The sequence below is a fragment of the Catharus ustulatus genome, chromosome 13 (genome assembly GCF_009819885.2).
Source record: "Catharus ustulatus isolate bCatUst1 chromosome 13, bCatUst1.pri.v2, whole genome shotgun sequence".
NCBI lineage: Eukaryota > Metazoa > Chordata > Aves > Passeriformes > Turdidae > Catharus > Catharus ustulatus.
In genome coordinates this window covers 14,644,346-14,661,992 of record NC_046233.1, presented here as the reverse complement: position 1 = coordinate 14,661,992, position 17,647 = coordinate 14,644,346, and the positions used below count along the sequence as shown (strand labels likewise).

General features: G+C 38.1%; 1 protein-coding gene across 1 annotated transcript in view; it reads right to left on the bottom strand.

Moving 5' to 3' along the window:
- Positions 1-2,310: 2,310 nt before the first annotated feature.
- DCP1A (decapping mRNA 1A) overlaps positions 2,311-17,647 on the bottom strand; it is a 31,766-nt gene continuing 16,429 nt past the window's right edge. The window contains exons 6-10 of the mRNA XM_033071896.1: positions 14,672-14,791; positions 10,685-11,440; positions 9,921-9,986; positions 7,705-7,923; positions 2,311-6,233 (exon numbers count right to left, since the gene is read on the bottom strand). Of these exons, the coding sequence (XP_032927787.1) occupies positions 6,153-6,233; positions 7,705-7,923; positions 9,921-9,986; positions 10,685-11,440; positions 14,672-14,791 (1,242 nt within the window). The 3' untranslated portion in view covers positions 2,311-6,152. The remainder of the gene's footprint in view (positions 6,234-7,704; positions 7,924-9,920; positions 9,987-10,684; positions 11,441-14,671; positions 14,792-17,647) is intronic.

The following is a 17,647-nucleotide window of genomic DNA, read 5'->3' as shown; positions in this document are numbered from 1 at the left end:
TTGATTTTGTGAAATGAACCTGCTTGAATTTTAAAGAATGGATTGTGGTAGAAATATTTTTAAAGGTCTGTTTAAAATGAAAGACAAAAGGCAACTAGATATGAGCAGACTCATTCTATGTAGCAGATTTTAAACTATAATGGGAGGCCACTAAGCAAAGACAAAAATTAGGTGCTGGTGTGATTAGTCAACTCCACTGTGATGCCTCATTACCAGAGGTTAAAAAACCCTCATCAGACCTGAAGAATCAGAGCAAGGAAATCATGCCTATCCAGTAATTTTCTGAACACACCCTGAAATACTCTGAATTCTTACAGGTAATCTGCATTTGAGCTTTGAAAATACCTGAAGACATGCAGCAGTATGGAAACAAAGCTCTAACTTAAATTCTTCTGTGCTTCAGGAAATACCTTCACAGGCCATACTTTTCTCTCTACAATATCCCCTTTCATATTTACTTGAACTCTTGCTACTCCTTCCCTTGTTTTCTTCTCAGGAATCTTCTATTCAATTGTCCTTTCCCTCATTTTATTGCCAGTGCTCTTTCAAAAATGCAGCAACTGATAAAAATCTCTCTTCACTGCCCTCTTTTCTCATTGCTTTTTGAGCCTGATTAGGAGTGTCTTATGAAAAGAAAGTGAAAAATTGCTCCGTAACTGACAAGGATGAGCTTTACAGTTCATGGCTGTATTTTAAGTTACAGGTCTACTACAGAAGTTTAGTTCTCCTAAATTAGTAGGTCAAGTCAAAAAATAAATCCCCTCATCCAAATCTAGAAGATAGGTGAAAAAATTCCACTACTGGGCACTGGAAATATCTTTTGATAACATAAATTATAATTTCTAATATTTTGATTAGAAAACTAAACTGAAGAGAAATTTACCTCAGCCATGATAGAGACCATTTAGTAACTTGAAGGCATCCTATTAACAAATGAAAAAAGCTGTATGAATGACAGGTTTCTTGCTCTCTGTATTACCTTCTATAGTGAGAAGGAAGTGTAGTTGAACCCCTACCAAACACGAGTCCCCTAACTTCAATTAATTTGGCCCATGAATATGCACTATAACTTATTTCATTCTACAAGCCTGCAAGGGAAACTTGCATTTTAGAGGATGAGCTTTAGGATAGCTTTAATGCCTATTCCCTGATTCTATCCAGTACATATCACCATCGTAGTAGGGATTGACTTTATGCTCTCATACACTTCCAAAAACATGACTTAGAGCACACAGGATCAGAAAACAAAAGGCCAAAAATATTTTGGTTTGCATAAACCCTTTGTACAGTGCCTGGTTTAGCTGGAGTTACACAGAAATTCAGAATTATTACCTTATTCCCAAACCAAAGGGGAGCACTTCATGTGAATAACAGTGAAGAGGAATACCTGGACCAGAGAAGACAAACAGATTAATGGCACTGAGAATGTAAAAAATATTCTTGGTATTGACCAGACAGGCAACACACCTAATATAGAATTTAAATCCAGATTCCAGAATTTAAAGTTTGATTCTAAGCAATTTTCCACTTTTTAAAAATTTCAATTATGTTGCAGTATATCCATGACTTCTGTACCTGTTTTGTATGGCAGTCTTCTGTTAGAAGAATCTGCTTCTGGACATAGTACAGGCATCAGTCCAATATGAACCATCAAGGCAACAAATGCCATTCTCCAGTGGCCTCCCCTGACATTTGGCCTGCCCTGCAATCACCAGCTCCGATGGGTAGTTAGAATGGGAGTAAGCATCTAGCTAGGATTTAAGGACTTAGGCCTAAGGTTTTCTTTAATTTCAAGATCAACTTCTATGTTTTTCTTCCTCATCAGCTTGTGAAATGTGGATCAATCAGTTGCATGGTATCAATCATAGTAGGAGACAACTGCAATTTCCAATGTCTTAGATCAAAGACCAACACTGGACTGAGAATCAAATTCCGTGTCTAGATGGATAAAAGGGGATACCATAAAAAAGTGATATAGAAAGGAACTAAACACAGAGCTTACAAACCAGTGAAAATGCAGCTGCATTTCTTAGTGTGAGAGGAAACTTATCTGTTTATCAAATTCAAAACACAAGGCTGTGACAGCAGCAGAGGTCCTTGCAGAGGCTGTTCCCCAGTGCCATTCAAGCAGTCAGGTTCCATTTTCTTAGTGGACAAATGTAGCTTGGTTCTACCCCCAGAATAGAGTAAGGAATTTGAGTTTCTTCTCTGGAAAATATTAACCCTAAACAAAACCAGAACTTTCCAGTAGGCTAATACAACTCTAGAAACAAAAGGAAACATCACAAGATTTTAGGAGGTGCTGAAACATTTGTTTTGAAGTTTTATTACAAAAATATATTTGCAAACATACAAAATTTTGGATGAAAAAAATGCTCATTCTTAAACATTAATGCAATAACTTAATAACTGCAAACATACATAGGTGCTATAAAACCCACACCATACCAAAAACGTTAATGATGCAGTATCTACATTTTTTGACTTGCAATTATTCCGGTTTCCAGAAATCTTTCCTGAAGCCCCCCTTCCTCATGGTCTTCATATTGAAAGAACATGCAAATGGCTACAACTGGTGCATATGCAGAAGTGATAAAACTCAGAAATTACTAAAAGCACATAATGTACATAAAAAAACCTAACTAACCATATGCCCATACACTGAATAGATAAAAATAAATATACCACCAAATCAGAGATACTGCAACTTTTCCAACTTGAAGTGAAAGGAAGATATTGCATCTTAACATTTTCGTAACATTGCCAGACAAACATGAGGTGATACATATTGCACACATTCCTCTTAAGATATGCTGTACAAAGCAACCCAAATACCTGGCAAAAAGGTGGATGATTTGCTTAGAATACTTTTAAAAACCAAGAAGTCCCAAATTCAAGTTCGCTTTCCAAAGCATTTCAGAAATTCTATCAGTGACTACACATGGCATAATGGGTTTCAGAAATAAACCACAATGAAGCAATCAGAAATGCAAGCAAAAAAGATACATCCAGCAGCAAGTGTTTAAATATTGAGTATTTATACACAGAGTTACACATAATAAATCCGGATGAATCACTTGAATTTTTTTATCATTCATTCTGCAAGTCTTGTTTAATTTGAAAAGATACTCTGCTTCTAAAGTTAATAGCTGTTAGGCACCTTTCATAAGAACTTTGCATTGTTAAATAACAACAGATAAAGTCTAACTACAAAACTGAGAATTTGATTTTCCTGAACAACTCAGCAGCTGTAGGTTTTAAAACTGTCTTTGATTATGGAAAAAGTAAAAATCCAAACTCAAACCTAAAGTAACTTAACATCAGCCACAAAAAAATCCATGCTTAGATAATAATTAATTTGAGGAGTGTAGTCTGAACTAATAATCTTTTGATTCCCGGAAAGAATAGATAAAATCCCCATTAAGCCAGCAGTTTAAAAAAAAAAAAAAAAAATCACAATTTCCTATGATGCCCCAAGGTAACTTGCTACACACTGGTTATCCCTACATGCAGATAACACAAATCAAGCACTTCAACAAGCTGGTCATTTCAAACTTACACAAAAATTTTGAAAAAATTAGGGAAAAAGGTTTTTAAATACATAGTCCACATTAAAAAGAAAAACAATCAGCTTTTACACTGTAATCGAGCTTGTGTTTTACAATGAGCTTTTAATGAAAAGAGTTTATCTGCTAGAGTCACTCTCCTGGCACTTGGCACACCTCTGCAGTGGGGGGTTCCCGTGCCTGCTGGCCCCACACAGAGGTTGGAACAAACACATGCACTTGCTCGCAGTGTAAAGTTTGCTGTGGACACCACGATCTCAACTCTGGTTCTCTGCCAGTTCATTTGCAAAGTTTGGGCAGGGGTATAAACCATCGACCTGCTGCTACCAGGACACTACAAAACCGAAGTGAAGTAAGAATCTGCCAACTGCTTGTTTCCATCTGCCCAGGAACCCTCACAAGTTAAGGAGATTCGAAATATTGTTACTTTTGTATATGGCTGAATAACTCAAAATACAATCCTTTCTATCATTTCTACAGATCTTTGGACATGACTGTATTTAGCAAACAGTACCAACATGCACGATCAGCTTCTAACATTTCTGTTCTGTTCTCCCAAACTTTTATCAACTCTTTCATTGAAGAAACCAGAAGCTGTCCATGAGAAGTGAGAAGTTACAGACTCCATCATCTTTGCTGAATCTAGGTAAGAGCAACCCTCTATTTGGCTTAGACTGATAATTTTTGTTCAGAGGAACTGCTCCTTGGTTTGTCCCTTTCAGTGAAACTTTTCCTAAAAAGCCCAACACAAAATCAGTTTAAACCTTGAATCTAACTTAAGTCTCACTGTTTATGTGCACACACAGTATTGTAACTCCAGAATCCATGGAAGAAGCTCCTATCTTCCATAAGAAGTCTGAGTTTGTATTGCTGAATTCAAATGCTACCATTAAATCCAATATATTTCTTGATGAATGCACATTAGCATCTTTCCCTGAATCTTGAACATTTTCCTAACAATATACTATATATTTTAATTGGAAACACTGGACTAAAAGGCTGAGAAGAGCTTTTCAGAAGGCAGGTAGTGCTAAACAAAATATATTTTCCACTAAAAAGCTAGGGAAAAAAACTAAAATAGTTCAAATACATAAAAACGTAAATATTTGTATCTAAAACATCCTGATTTGTGAACAAGTCACAATTAAAGCTCAATTACTAGTTTCCAATGAAATGGCCATGCACCTTGACTACGTCAACATTAACTAATCCTTAGGATATCTATGCATACATATATGTTGTAAGGAGCCAAACAATATTTTTCTTCATATTTCAATAGTGCTTGAGGGAAAAGAATGAAGCAGTGCATCACAACTCACTACAGATTATCTCCTTAATCAATAACCCAACACTTTTCTACTGAAAAATCATCTTTAAAAACTACTATTGCTGGAAAAGGTTGGGACCTGAACTCAGATTAATGACCTTTGCATGCCTTTAAGAAATAAATATAACCCTTGGATAAACCAACACAGCAGCATAAAAAAGAAAAAGTATAATTAAAAATTTTCTGATTTCAAATGGGAAAGTACCCAGTTAAATTCTTAGTGAACAGTGACTTACTAAATCACAGATACAAAGCAGTAATATTTTAGTTAGATAAACTTGAGACTATGAAGTGTGCATTAATAATTTGGGGAGAGGGCAACAGAAAAAAAGCATGCATTTGTTTCCTATCTGCCTAGTTTTCAACACTGCAGTTCCAACACAACTGAGGAGTGAGAGCCAACTATGGTGTGGTCCATCCTTAAGCTAAAAGGGAACAAAATGTTTTTATCAAACACTGCTGAACAGGAAAAGAGGAGAGTCTTCCAGTGGCAGTCTCCTAACTATACATTTAAAAGGAGAACTTCAACATGCAACTACTTTGTTGCTTAAAAAAAAAAAAAAAAAGGTACAATCACTAAAGATTTTGCATATTTCAGATTTTGCCTTTTTAAAGAAAATGGCCTTACTTGGGTGTTTTATGTCAGTAATGCAGAAGAAAATAAGATTAATGAAACATTGAAAGGATAAATTTACATGTGTTAGCTAGAGACTGCCAATGTATTCAGCTAATCACATTTTTAGACTTTTTGTTAAAGATTTAGCTCCAATAGTCTGGCTTCCAGACCCTTTCCTTCCCCACACCTGCCTGCTTAATCACAAGGCATTTTGCTCTCATTTTCCTTAGTCCTTCCAACTGGAACTAGGTTCCTACAACCGCATTTGGTTCTGGTGTGCTGTAGTGTACTATACTGTGCATTTGCTGGTAGAAATAGTTTGAGTCTGTAATTCTTGAATAGTGAATACAGCCAGGAATGAAAGCCAGAGCAAACATTTGCACATTCACTTAATGCTAATGAGAGCTCAAATACAACCTAAGTCCCCTCCCCAATAAAAAAAAAGGTTTGCTGGTGATGATCACAGTGAAAACCTAGATCATTCTGAGAACATTACTTTCATAAGTATTTAAGGAATAATCTTTCCTAACAGGTTCAAATTCAAGACATTGAAAACTAAATATTCTTTTACAAAAATATTAGTTTTATAGATGAGGCATACTTGTTTCTAAAATTAACATATTTTAAGTAGATTCAGCTTCAATTATAGCTTAACATTGTCTGTACTCTTGGTGAGGACTTGCAAGTAGACTTCATGGATAGTGCTGAGAAAACGGGAATCATTCTGCAGGAAAAATAGAAACACAATAGAAACATTAGTGAAAAGATGCAAAAAAAAAAGTTCAATTTAATGCCATTGCAGTTGTGATAAAGATTCCTTGCAGATGGTAAGGGAAGGAGCTGTGTGCTTGAACAAAAGGTGCTTTTGCAACACACACAGGCTGTGAACCGCAAAGCTGGGCAGCAGCTGAAGGCATCACTAGGCACTCTGGCTGCTCAGACAGGAGTCACTGTGTCAGCCTGGCCACATTTTGCTTCCCTCCAGAGTCCAAACCATAGTCCTAGGCACAAAGAATCCTGTTCTGTGTACTGGCTCCCAAATCAGGTCTGCCTGAGTGTCAGGTGTGATGTTGTTTGTGGATCAGCCCAAATGGGACTGCAGTGTGCTCTGCAAGAATTCCCATGTCAAAGCATGAGTGGGAAGTGAATTGGTTTAATCTATGGACAACATTTACAGATATTTCTGGAGTCTAATTCCTTCAAACAACAAGTTACAAAGCTGGTATCTAATCAGTTAGCTTGAGGGTGTAATACTCTCTTTACAAGACCTAAACAGCAATTGGTATCCTGCTTAGAGTGCTATGTGAGTCCTTCCATGCTGCAGGATATGCCTTGTTTTGGTCTTCATTCAGCTCGCTCTCTGTTGACTGGAGACAAATATCCCTGTCAGCTCTCTAAAATCACCACATAGAATATTGGCAGGTGAGCTCAGTTCCAAGGTTATTTTAAGTCTTTAATTAGAAAGCCCATACACACCAGTAGAAGATTACAAAGATCAGGCAACCCAATAATGGGATCTGGTAATGACCTTTTTGGTCCTAACAACTTGCTCACTGGGAAGATATTGTTTGTTACTTTTAGACTTGCATTTTGGGTATAAGCTCTACTAACACAAGCATGGAGTGAGCAAGAGAATAAGAAAGAACTATTTGTCATTCATGGTAGCTTCAACATGACATTAGAAGTCAAAAATCATTTCAATGCACAGCTGCTTCCAACATCAGATTTGATTCAACAGAACTTTTTAGTCCCTAAAAACAGCAGAGCTAAGACTTTGCAATTTCCATTTCAAAGAAACACACTAAAAGGAAAGGTGAGGAAAGGTTCTAGGGAAGTGAAAACAGGAAAGCTTTCCTTGGGGAAGTGGAACACTTACAAAGACAGCAAAATCAACTCCCTTCTCATATCAGCTTCTATTAATGCAAGTTACTCCTCACTTGTCTACAAACTCATATGGATGTGAAAGGACACATCCCAGGTACTCTGTTCTTTTAAGCCTTCCACATCTCAACCAAAAGGAGCAAGCTGTGCCATACTCTGTGTACAGTGTGGAGTAATCGGCCCCTTCCAACAGAAAAGAACATATTTTGTAATCTTTCAGGGCAAAAGGAGTTACAGGGGCACAGAATTTGTCAGTGTTGCCTCCTGTGCTTGGAACCCCATCCCTCAGAAACTGAGCTCTGTATAGACACTACCTTTATTAGATGTATCAGTGCTTCTTGAAGCTGAGACCTGCTGAGAACAGTAGGAGGTGTAGTTTGAATTTCTGTTGTTCCAAGTGTTAAAGGCGAAGAAGAACTGGCTTTATTCTCCACTTCAGTAGCTTTTGTAGCTGATTGCTGAAACACACTTGGAGACAAGAGCACTGAAGGCGTTACTGTCGTTGTGGCTGTAACAAACTGTGGAGGTGCAACCTGTAAAAGAACAGAAAATTAATAAGCACTGTGTTCAGTAAGAATGAATGATGCTGTAAAGGCTGGAGAGATGAGCATAAAGAAAATGAAATAATTTGCAGCCACAATTATCCAGTCAGATACTGCAGAATAGCTGCTCTTAATCAAGAAATATCTACCTATGAAGATTAGTACCAATAGTACTTCTCATTTTCAAAGCTGAAGAAGGTAGCAGCCTTAAACATTCTTGTATGGAGACTCCTTCCTACTCATGTGGTTGCTACCTTCCAGAATTTTTAGTACACAACACATACAAGGAACTTCCCACCTAAGTAACCAAAGGAACCTGTAGCGGTTTTGCAAATTATTTTCCTTTGGAGTTTTCAGAAAGAGCAGTCCTGCCTCCTGCACCTCCACTTCTATGGCCTCCCACAAATACTTTACTTCAAATTTGAAGTGCATCTCAAACTTACTTAAAGAAACTATTGAATTATAATTAAAGCATTGAAGTACACTGAAATATTCTCATTCTGTTTTCCCTTAGGGGGATGTGGGATGGAAATATTTTGAGGACCATCTTCCCACCTCATTGTTCTACAGGTCTGTCTCCATTTCATTACAACAATGCACATACTGCCTTCACCACTTTTTCTTTTAAACATAAATTGCACATTTTTAGGACTATTACATTTGCATCAACTGGACATGAATAAATGTCCTCTTTGAGTAACTCTGACATCTTCTAATAACTGCAGTGTTACTCAGGCTAATAATCTGTGTCTCACCCAGGCTTCCAGGATGACCAACATGGTGAAAAAAAAAGAAAATAAACAAGCCAATCTCACTCCAAAAAAAAAAAAACCACTAAATGTGATTTGTATAGATCTTTGATATGTCACCAAAAAGAGTTCTCCTTGATAACCAACAATCTTCAGAGGAAAAAGCCCTCCAAAGCCATCTAAAGTTAATGTGTATAAAATAACATCAACAACAGCAGAACTAGAAAATTGATTTTCTTGTCGTCAAAACTGTGAAGACTCACAGCGTGGGACTTCAGCTGAAGACAATGTGTTTGAACTGACAGTTTACTACATAAGATGCACATATTTCTTAAAATTCCCAAATCCATATAAAATGCTTTTAATTAGGGAATTATTTACTAACTGGGTCATGAACAGAATGCAGAGCTTATTTTATAGCAGCCTAGTAGCTAAAACAGCATTTTACTTCAAGTAGAGCCATTTTTTTTGCCTTCACAATCAGATCTGGGCATGCTACTCCATGTTTTCATGGAGAACAAGTTCGACAAGAATAAGGCATAAGATCTGAAAAAGGAGTGGGTACATAAGGGAAAAGTAGAATTAAAATACAGATGGTGTCCTAAAATGAATACATAACAAAAAGATAATTAAAACCAATTCTTGAACACTTGACTAGTATCAAGTTATTTTGCAACTGCAATCTGAAAACTGACATTATTTTAAACTGCTACACAAGGCAGTTCTAAGAATCTTAAATCTGCTTTTAGCTCCCTAAAACTTGCTGTTACAAGTTTTGCAGTAGCAATGACTCGTTATTTTTTTTCTGCTTTGTATCTTTTCATAAAATACAAGGTATCTCAGGAAAACTGAGACACAGTAAGGCAAGGATTACATTTTAAGCCTCTGGGGTGCTTAACAGTTGGGCCAAGACTAATAGGCCCTACTACAATATTATGGCATTAGTACTCCCTGCTTGAAACATAAAAAATCCCAGTTCAAATGGTGCAAACTCAGTGCAGGGCTGCAAATGCAAGGATGTGCTTTCATTTCTGCATTAGAACCAACAACAAGAGGGACTGTACAAGTGCAGTGCATTAACAGCAACTCCCCCTTCCTTCAGTACAGTTCTGTTTTATAAAAGCTCCTTAAATGTGGGCAGTGGGCAGTGACTATTTGAGGTATCAACTGGGTACTGCAGGTAATTTTTTCCCCTAAGAAGACCCCTAAGACCAATTAGAGAGGTACTTATCCACTTACTTGACTTGCTTTAGACAAAGTTTTCGGCTGTGGAAATACTTCTGATTCCTTGTTTTGTTGTACAGTCTGAGTTAAGGGAAAAAAAAAGCAAAATTCACAGGTTACCATCCACAGCTCAATTTCCAGAGGTGGCTCTCTGTTTTTAAGAAAGCCAAAAAATGCAAATTTCAACAGATTTTAGATATAATTCGAACAATTTTGTAAAACTGATATAATCAATGTGAAGCTGAAAAAAGAGGAAAAATTTGAATTTATGTTTTATGCTTTCAATATTATGGCACACCTATAAAGCCATATCTCAGGGTAGCCCACAACTACCCACAGAAGAAGTGGGTCAAAAATGAAGTAGTACAAGATACTCAAAGCAAAATAATCAAAAAAAGAAATTGTTAATTGCATACTTTCAAACAAGGTACAGGCTAGACTTGGCATCACCTCTCATCACAGTGCTCAGCCTGCAACCTTCTGCCCCTTCTCAGATCCCCAGCTCTGAGCAGTACTTTTGTGACACAAGTACAGATGGAATCTTTATGACTTATTCACCCACTAGCAGCAGTTTGAAAAACCTCCTCCTCTACAGACAGGTCTGTCCCTGACAGCAGATGCTAATGATACAAAACTAATGGAACTGGATTTCTAACTTAGCCATTCAGTCAATACTACACAGTGCAAGTCCTTCATTATCTTCAAATAGCTAATATATAACAGCACAGTTTTCAAGGGAAAAATACACAGTCTAAAGCTTCATGGGTATCACAGAATACCTGAAGGGGAGAGATTATCTTGTTGTTCAAGGCTGAAGGCTTACTGTGAGACTCTTTGAAGCTTTCTGGTGTTGCAAGTTGGCCAACCGAGGCAGAGATGTTTGGTGTTAAGGGAGTCTTAGTGAGAGACTGCTGTTGTGTTTGGTCATGCTGTGGGGTCAACCTGAGTTTCTGGAGAAGATCAACACTTGGATGAGATGCATTTGAGACAGTCCCTGTGTTTGCTGTAGTCAAGGGTGCTATGAGCTGGCTTTGGCCAGCCATTAGATTCTGTGGAGCATGGTTCACTTCAGATGGCGGCTGATTCACCAGTGGGGATATGGGTTTGGCAGCTTGCTGCATAACTTGCATTATACTGTTGCTTTGTTTGAGGCCAGGAAGCATCTGAGCAGGGGCAGCTTCCATTGTCGAGGCTGAATTAAGAACAGGGCTTAAACGAACTGAATAGCTTGAAACATTTTTCATATCAGGCTGGGAAACCGAAGCTGGAGGTATTATCATAGGTGTTAAACAGTCCTGCTGATTGGCACTGGCTTTAACGCTCGGACTTTCAGATTTCCCCAGGGATTGTTGCAGTACTGGTGACTGGTCAAAGGAAAAAGGCAAAAGCAAACTGTGCTGCTCTCTGGCAGATGCATCTGTCTGCAGCTTCTCCATTCTCTCTGGAGTGGGGTATGGAGCTGCGGGCTGCTCCTTTTGGACAGAAGTTCCAAACAGTTCCTCCAAAGTTAGATGCTTCTGCCTTGACTGAAACGGCTGCAAAGAAGGGAGAAGGAAATTTTCAGTTTAGAACTAGACATAGCACTGGGCAGCTCACACAGTCTATTACAAATTCAAGGAAGTTAGGAGAGACAACTAGGTCAAGTGCATGTAAAATGTTTGGGTATTAAGGGTGCCCTATTCACAGGAATTTTGAAATTCATTTAATTTATGAGGAACATCCTGGCTATGCATGGCTTTTCCTTACGGCCATCTCAGGACAGCCTCTGCAGTAGTACCAGGCAGGGGGGTGGCTGTGGGTTCTGTCAGGAACATGGCACCTGCCATCATCCATCAGCCCTAACTACAGGAGGCACTTCAGGAAACGGGAAGGAAAAACTTACATGTTGAAAAAATCATCACAGAATTTACAGAATTGGAAACAGTTAAGTGGCCTAAAAGATGGAAAAGGAACATAAAAACCAGAAGGTGCACAACTGAATTAGTAATACATGCCTAGACAGTATTTCTTGCCCTAGTGCAGTAGATGTTACAGTAGGTAATAGAATTTATATAAACCTAAACAGTTATCTCCTTGAAAAGTATGTGTGTGTACACAGTTACATCTACCAGTCCTTTAGTCTCTCCCAAAAATATTCCTCTAGCCTACACCACTGACCATTATTAGAAAAATATGGTTTTAAGAATATCATATTTTGCTGAAAATATTTAAAAGTGTTTCAGTAAAGAGAAAAGAAATAGCTATTAACACCAGTGATCTCAAAATTTTCCTTTTTTTTTTTTTGAGGTTGCACAGGACCAGAAGTTATATAAAACAGCTGGACTGACTGAAATACAACATTCTGTTCAGAAGACTGAATGGCCTGAAGCACAATTCCAGCGTATTCTGATGGTATGTCTAAACAAAGATGCTACTTCACAATGACAACCACTGCACCATGACATTGCTCTGCTGGCTCTGATCTCCCCAGCACAGACAACAGCAGCCAAGGCACAGCAGCACAGGTACCACAAGCCCAACAAGAACCCCTTAAGCCTGAAGTCACACTGTCTTTTACCCAGGTTACTCATCTCTACTGTCACTGCAATTTAATTTTAGCTAGTTAAAGTCTGGCATCCTTTCATTTTGGGGCTGGGACATTCTATAGGTTATAAAACCTCGTTAGTTATGTTAGAAATGTTTTCCTAGAAAATAGTTCTTACTTTTTTCCACTGATCCTACTGTTCTGGAGACCTGTCCTTCAACCATAAAGATTCCATTAAGAGAAAAATCACTGTTCCAGATAATTTCAAATTCAGCATGATTAATTGACCATGTATTTATTAATACATCACAATAGTCAAGTAATAAACTGAAATCTCTACCAGGCCCTGTCAGACTCAACAGTCTCAAACCTCAACTTACTTTCCAGCATGGAGTATAAAACCCCTTTTCTGCCTTGTCTGGTTGAGGTGTACTTTGAGCATATCATCTATTCCATGTGTTATGAAGATCTTTATCAGCAGGGGCTGCTTAAAGGCCCCAAGATCACTTTATTTGATAGGAACAGAATGCTACTGCTACTCAGAGGGTTTCTCCAGAAATTATTGCAGATAAATTAAGCTTTATAGCCCAGCTCTGTTAATTCATGGATCAGTATCAGTGTTCTGGTTCAGTTTTGCAGATTGCTGACACAGAAGCATTTAATGATACAACTGATTTTAATTTTGAATTGCCAAGATACAATACTTAACTACACAATATTATACAAAAGACTTTTATTTTTATTCCCAAATGTGTGGAATCTTTAGCATGAGATGAAGTTAATCAACATGCAAGTGTGACATTTTGGAGGGAATTTAGCAATCTCACTGTACTTATCATACGCATGCTATTTTTTGATTTCACTGGTCAACTGTTTTAATTAGATGAAAAGTGTACTTTAATAGTGGAAATGGAATGTTTTTCCAATAGTCTCTCAGTTATCCATGTTACTAAAAATGTGGCTCAGAACCAACACTTTTGAGATATATTTGAACCCAGTTAACTAGCTTTACAGAACTCTCACTTACGTTACCCAATTATTTTTTCCAATACTTCCCCATCTATTATTTAAAATAGCTCAACAGAATGAAAAATATGACATTTTACATGTTCTATAAATCAACTTTCCCTTTAATTACTTCAGAGCAATTTGTTAGAATCTTATCTTTCCAGTTTTTCCTTTGCTAGTTAACTGATTCCTGTTCTGCAATTCCATGCACTGTCAGGTGGAGCATTTCAGCTGGTTTTGTACAGTCTATATGGAATGACCCAAAGAAAATATGTGCTTTGAAAGCAAAGCCTCAGGTAGCCCTGGTGCCAGGTCACCAGACACAGCATGCAGCAAGCAAAGCTGGCTGCCAGGGGTCACTCCATCACTGTCCCAAAGACAAGTGCTGCTCAGGGTCTGCAAGGGCTGTGATAGAAATAATCCCAGCAAACTCCCTACCCCTCACTTTAGCTCATTAACTTTTATTACCCTACCCATGAATCAGATTCCTGCTGCCCAGCCCCAGCCCTAACCCGAACTACGACTACTCCTCCAAACTGTGCATTTTAATACAAGTAGTAAGTGCAAATTTGCCCATGTTTTCCTAGGGGATTTCATTTCTCAGGCATGGTGATTTATGGCATCAGAAGCAGCCCAGTGAAGGACAGCAGGGAGAGCAGTTTTCCAAGGGACATTTCTGTGGAGCACCAGCAGAGCCCATCCCGTGCCCACTGGGTGGCACTGCAAGCAGGCCCACGGACCTTCCCTGTTACAGACAATTCAGTCACTGCACAGCTCACTTTATGTTCTAAATTTATCTCTACAAGCTCCTGTATGAAGCCCCAGCTTCCTCGTGCAGGACCACAGCTGTGGCTCTGAAGCACACACAAACATTCTGTGTCAGAGACAGAAGACTGGGGCTTGAGCTCCTGAGTCAAAGACCTTACCACTGAACATGTTCATCTTTTCTTGCTTATCTCCCCAAGTCATCCCACACATTACCACAGACTGACTTCTTCCAGAAGTCAAGTTGGCCCATTTAAATGGATATTCACAGCAGTGTGGACATAGCATTTTAAAAATAAAAGCCAAAAGACAGAATTTAGGATCCTAGAAGTTTTCAAACTAATTTGTTTAACGATAATACACTGGGCAAACACTGAAGGCATCTTCAGAAAAAAAAAATTCAATTTTGGTACCAAAACAAAGTACTAAATGAAAAAAACCCCCTTGTTTAGGGTTGGATGAAACATACCTGCTCTTGCACTTGTAATGAACACTTCTGTTCTGAAGGCTCTGTGCTTTCTGGCTTTGGAGGATTTGAATTCTGTTGCATTCCAGAACTTGATATAATACTTAGGTCACTAATCTGATTCTGAGGAGGGAAAAAAAAAATAATACATGAGTTTTAGTCTACATTTACCCACTATACAGGCCTGTTTACGTGGCACTTGGGACTGAAATAGATGTATAAAGCACTGATTTTTGTAAGACACTCTGGAATTCACATATCTTAGGAAATAAAAATCATACCAAGACATCCAGAATCTTATAATAATAAGAAAAACAACAAGAAAATACAACTGGCTTTATACTTTTTCACCAAGAATGAAAATGATACATTAAAGAAAAGGTGGGCTTTTCCAATATCCTGTATCTGCATTGGCCACCAAGAGAGAAGTTTGCCACGCTTCATTCAATCAGGAACTCAAAGTAGAACAGCTTAGAAAAAGAACTCCTGTCAGAAAGCACTCTAACTGGCTGGAAAGACAGCTTGTCACTGACTTATTTCCACCAGATTTAACCAACCATGTACATTTATTTTCAGGTGTAAATTTGGTTTTCTGTGAACAAAACAAAACCAGGCAAGAGTTACATTTTAACACAGTATGTTCCAGATGGAGTTGACTTTCATCTTTAATAAACAAAAATAAACAAATATAGATATTCTATTACTGTTAAACTCACCAGTGGAAAAACCCAGACTGTAGAATAATCCAACTTTCAGTGGGTAAACTATACCTGATGCATATGCTAGAGCTTAACCATTGGCACGACACAGGATGATTGCTCTGGTATCTTACCCAAAGCAATAAAATACGGGTTAAACTTTATAACAATGGATTAAAAATCAATCTGAGCTTTATTATTTTGTTTTCAAATTCTAATTGAAAGCAATGAATACAAAGTCAAGAGCGTCTACTGTGAATTTAGGACAGAGGAGAGAAGCAGACTCTTGCATCTTTCTAACTTACTTTTAGCCACTAATTTGGAGGTCAAAACTCCTTGTGCCTGAAATGCTGGTGACCTTTTAGTTATAAAACCAGCAAAGGCAGAGTTTTCACTAGAAGATAAACTGCACTATGTTTCCCTGCTCCTACTGAAATACACACAAACCCACACTATAATAAGTATCCATTCACTTCATTAAAAAACAAAACTCAGAGTTCATTCATTTTCACGTATGGGCTTGATGTAGTGTGTACTTGAAGGATTAAGCTGATTTGGAATCCTAGATTAAATCACTCAGACCTTCACAAATCTCTTTTTCGCTCCCTCTGCCCCCTTCTCATGCTGACACTCTGCCAATCTCATGTGGGCTGCACACAAGGATTACTGTATGATCCATCTGGAATGTACCAGCAGATAAGTACTTTCTGCTCCTAAATACAAATTCATGCATAATTACCACATACCATAAAATTACTAAGAGAAAATAAAAATTAAAGACAGGAAAGATCTGTCAAGAAGCCATCTTACAAACAAGTTGGTTACTTCATCACATGAACACTGGCACACATTGGCTACAAGAGCTCCCAAATTAATGTGCCAGGGGTTTGTTGCTGAAACTGAGGTGGTCGACAGAACATTCTCCAAAGAAGTTTGCTTGAAATGTGATCAAAATTGTTCAGTTCTGCTTCTCTGACAACAGCACTACAATCACAGCAGGCTCTGATGGGATCACCATAAACAGGTTCATTTATTGTTCATGTACACACAAAGAAAATGAAGTCATTATTCCAGTTTCCCTGGTGTTTTAAAAACACCAAGAAACAAACACACTCATTTACAAGAAGAAATAAAGATAAAAACTCCCCAGTTTTAAAGTAGCCCATGCCCTATTTCACTGTTGTATTACTGGCAACATAGATATTGTCTGTCCATTAAAATATCTCCATATCACTTCCTGTTCATCAGAATTCTACTTGTCTACAGAGCTTCACCCATGATGTTAAGGAACTTTGTTTCTAGCAAAAACTTTTCAGTACTCTCATATGAAAAAGATTTGAAAATTAGAAGAGAAGCTGGAATATCCCAAGTCATCTAACAGCCATCTGTTGGAAATGTGAACTATCCAATACTGCAAGGACAAAGAGGGAGAAAGGCTTCATCACACCCAGGAGGACACTACCAAAGCAGTGCATTCCTGTGCTATGAGTTTTCTCTCTTCTCTGCAAAAAGACTTCAGTTTCTTCAAATTTGCCTAAACTGATACACCACTGAAAGATGAATCATGCAGGTGGTCATGTTTCCTTCTGTGATCTCACAAAAGCTGCTACTTGCACAGTGCTGGCCTTTACTCAAGGCACCTTCTTCCCAAAGAGCACTGACATACATTCAGAATTCTTTTTTTTAAAATATCTGTATTTTTAAGCATTAAAATAATATATGAGTGATTGCTAGGAATTAGTATCTAGCCTGGGTCAAAGACACTGTACTGCTTATCACATTGACCTGACCTCAATGTACATCAGACAGTGACAGGTTGACTCATACAAGGTTTAATCCACATGCTTACTCTCTTCTCCTCATCCCACACTGTGTTGCAACCATCTAGAATCTCACAAAGACTCAAATCCCAAGTACTCAAAGGAACTCTGCTGCACAAGCAGCTCCTGGAAGGAGTCAAGCACTGTACAAGTGTGCTCCCTCTTCTCCCAGCAGCACAGGCACAGAAGCCACACCATGGCTCTGCAATGCAATACTCACACAATGCTTTACTATGGCACATTCCTGTATTATTACACTGGGGAAGAGGCGTGTTCAGAATCTCTGTTTCCATTTTTGGATCTCCCACATGTTACCTTTATATTCACCCTGCACTATGAATTTGGTCCTCACGACTATATAAAGTAATTCTTTCCTAAGAGAACTAACATCCCTCATTATGTAATCTTGTGAATTTAGCACTGGCAAAGGATAACAGACTCTTCCTTCTGAGATGAATTCA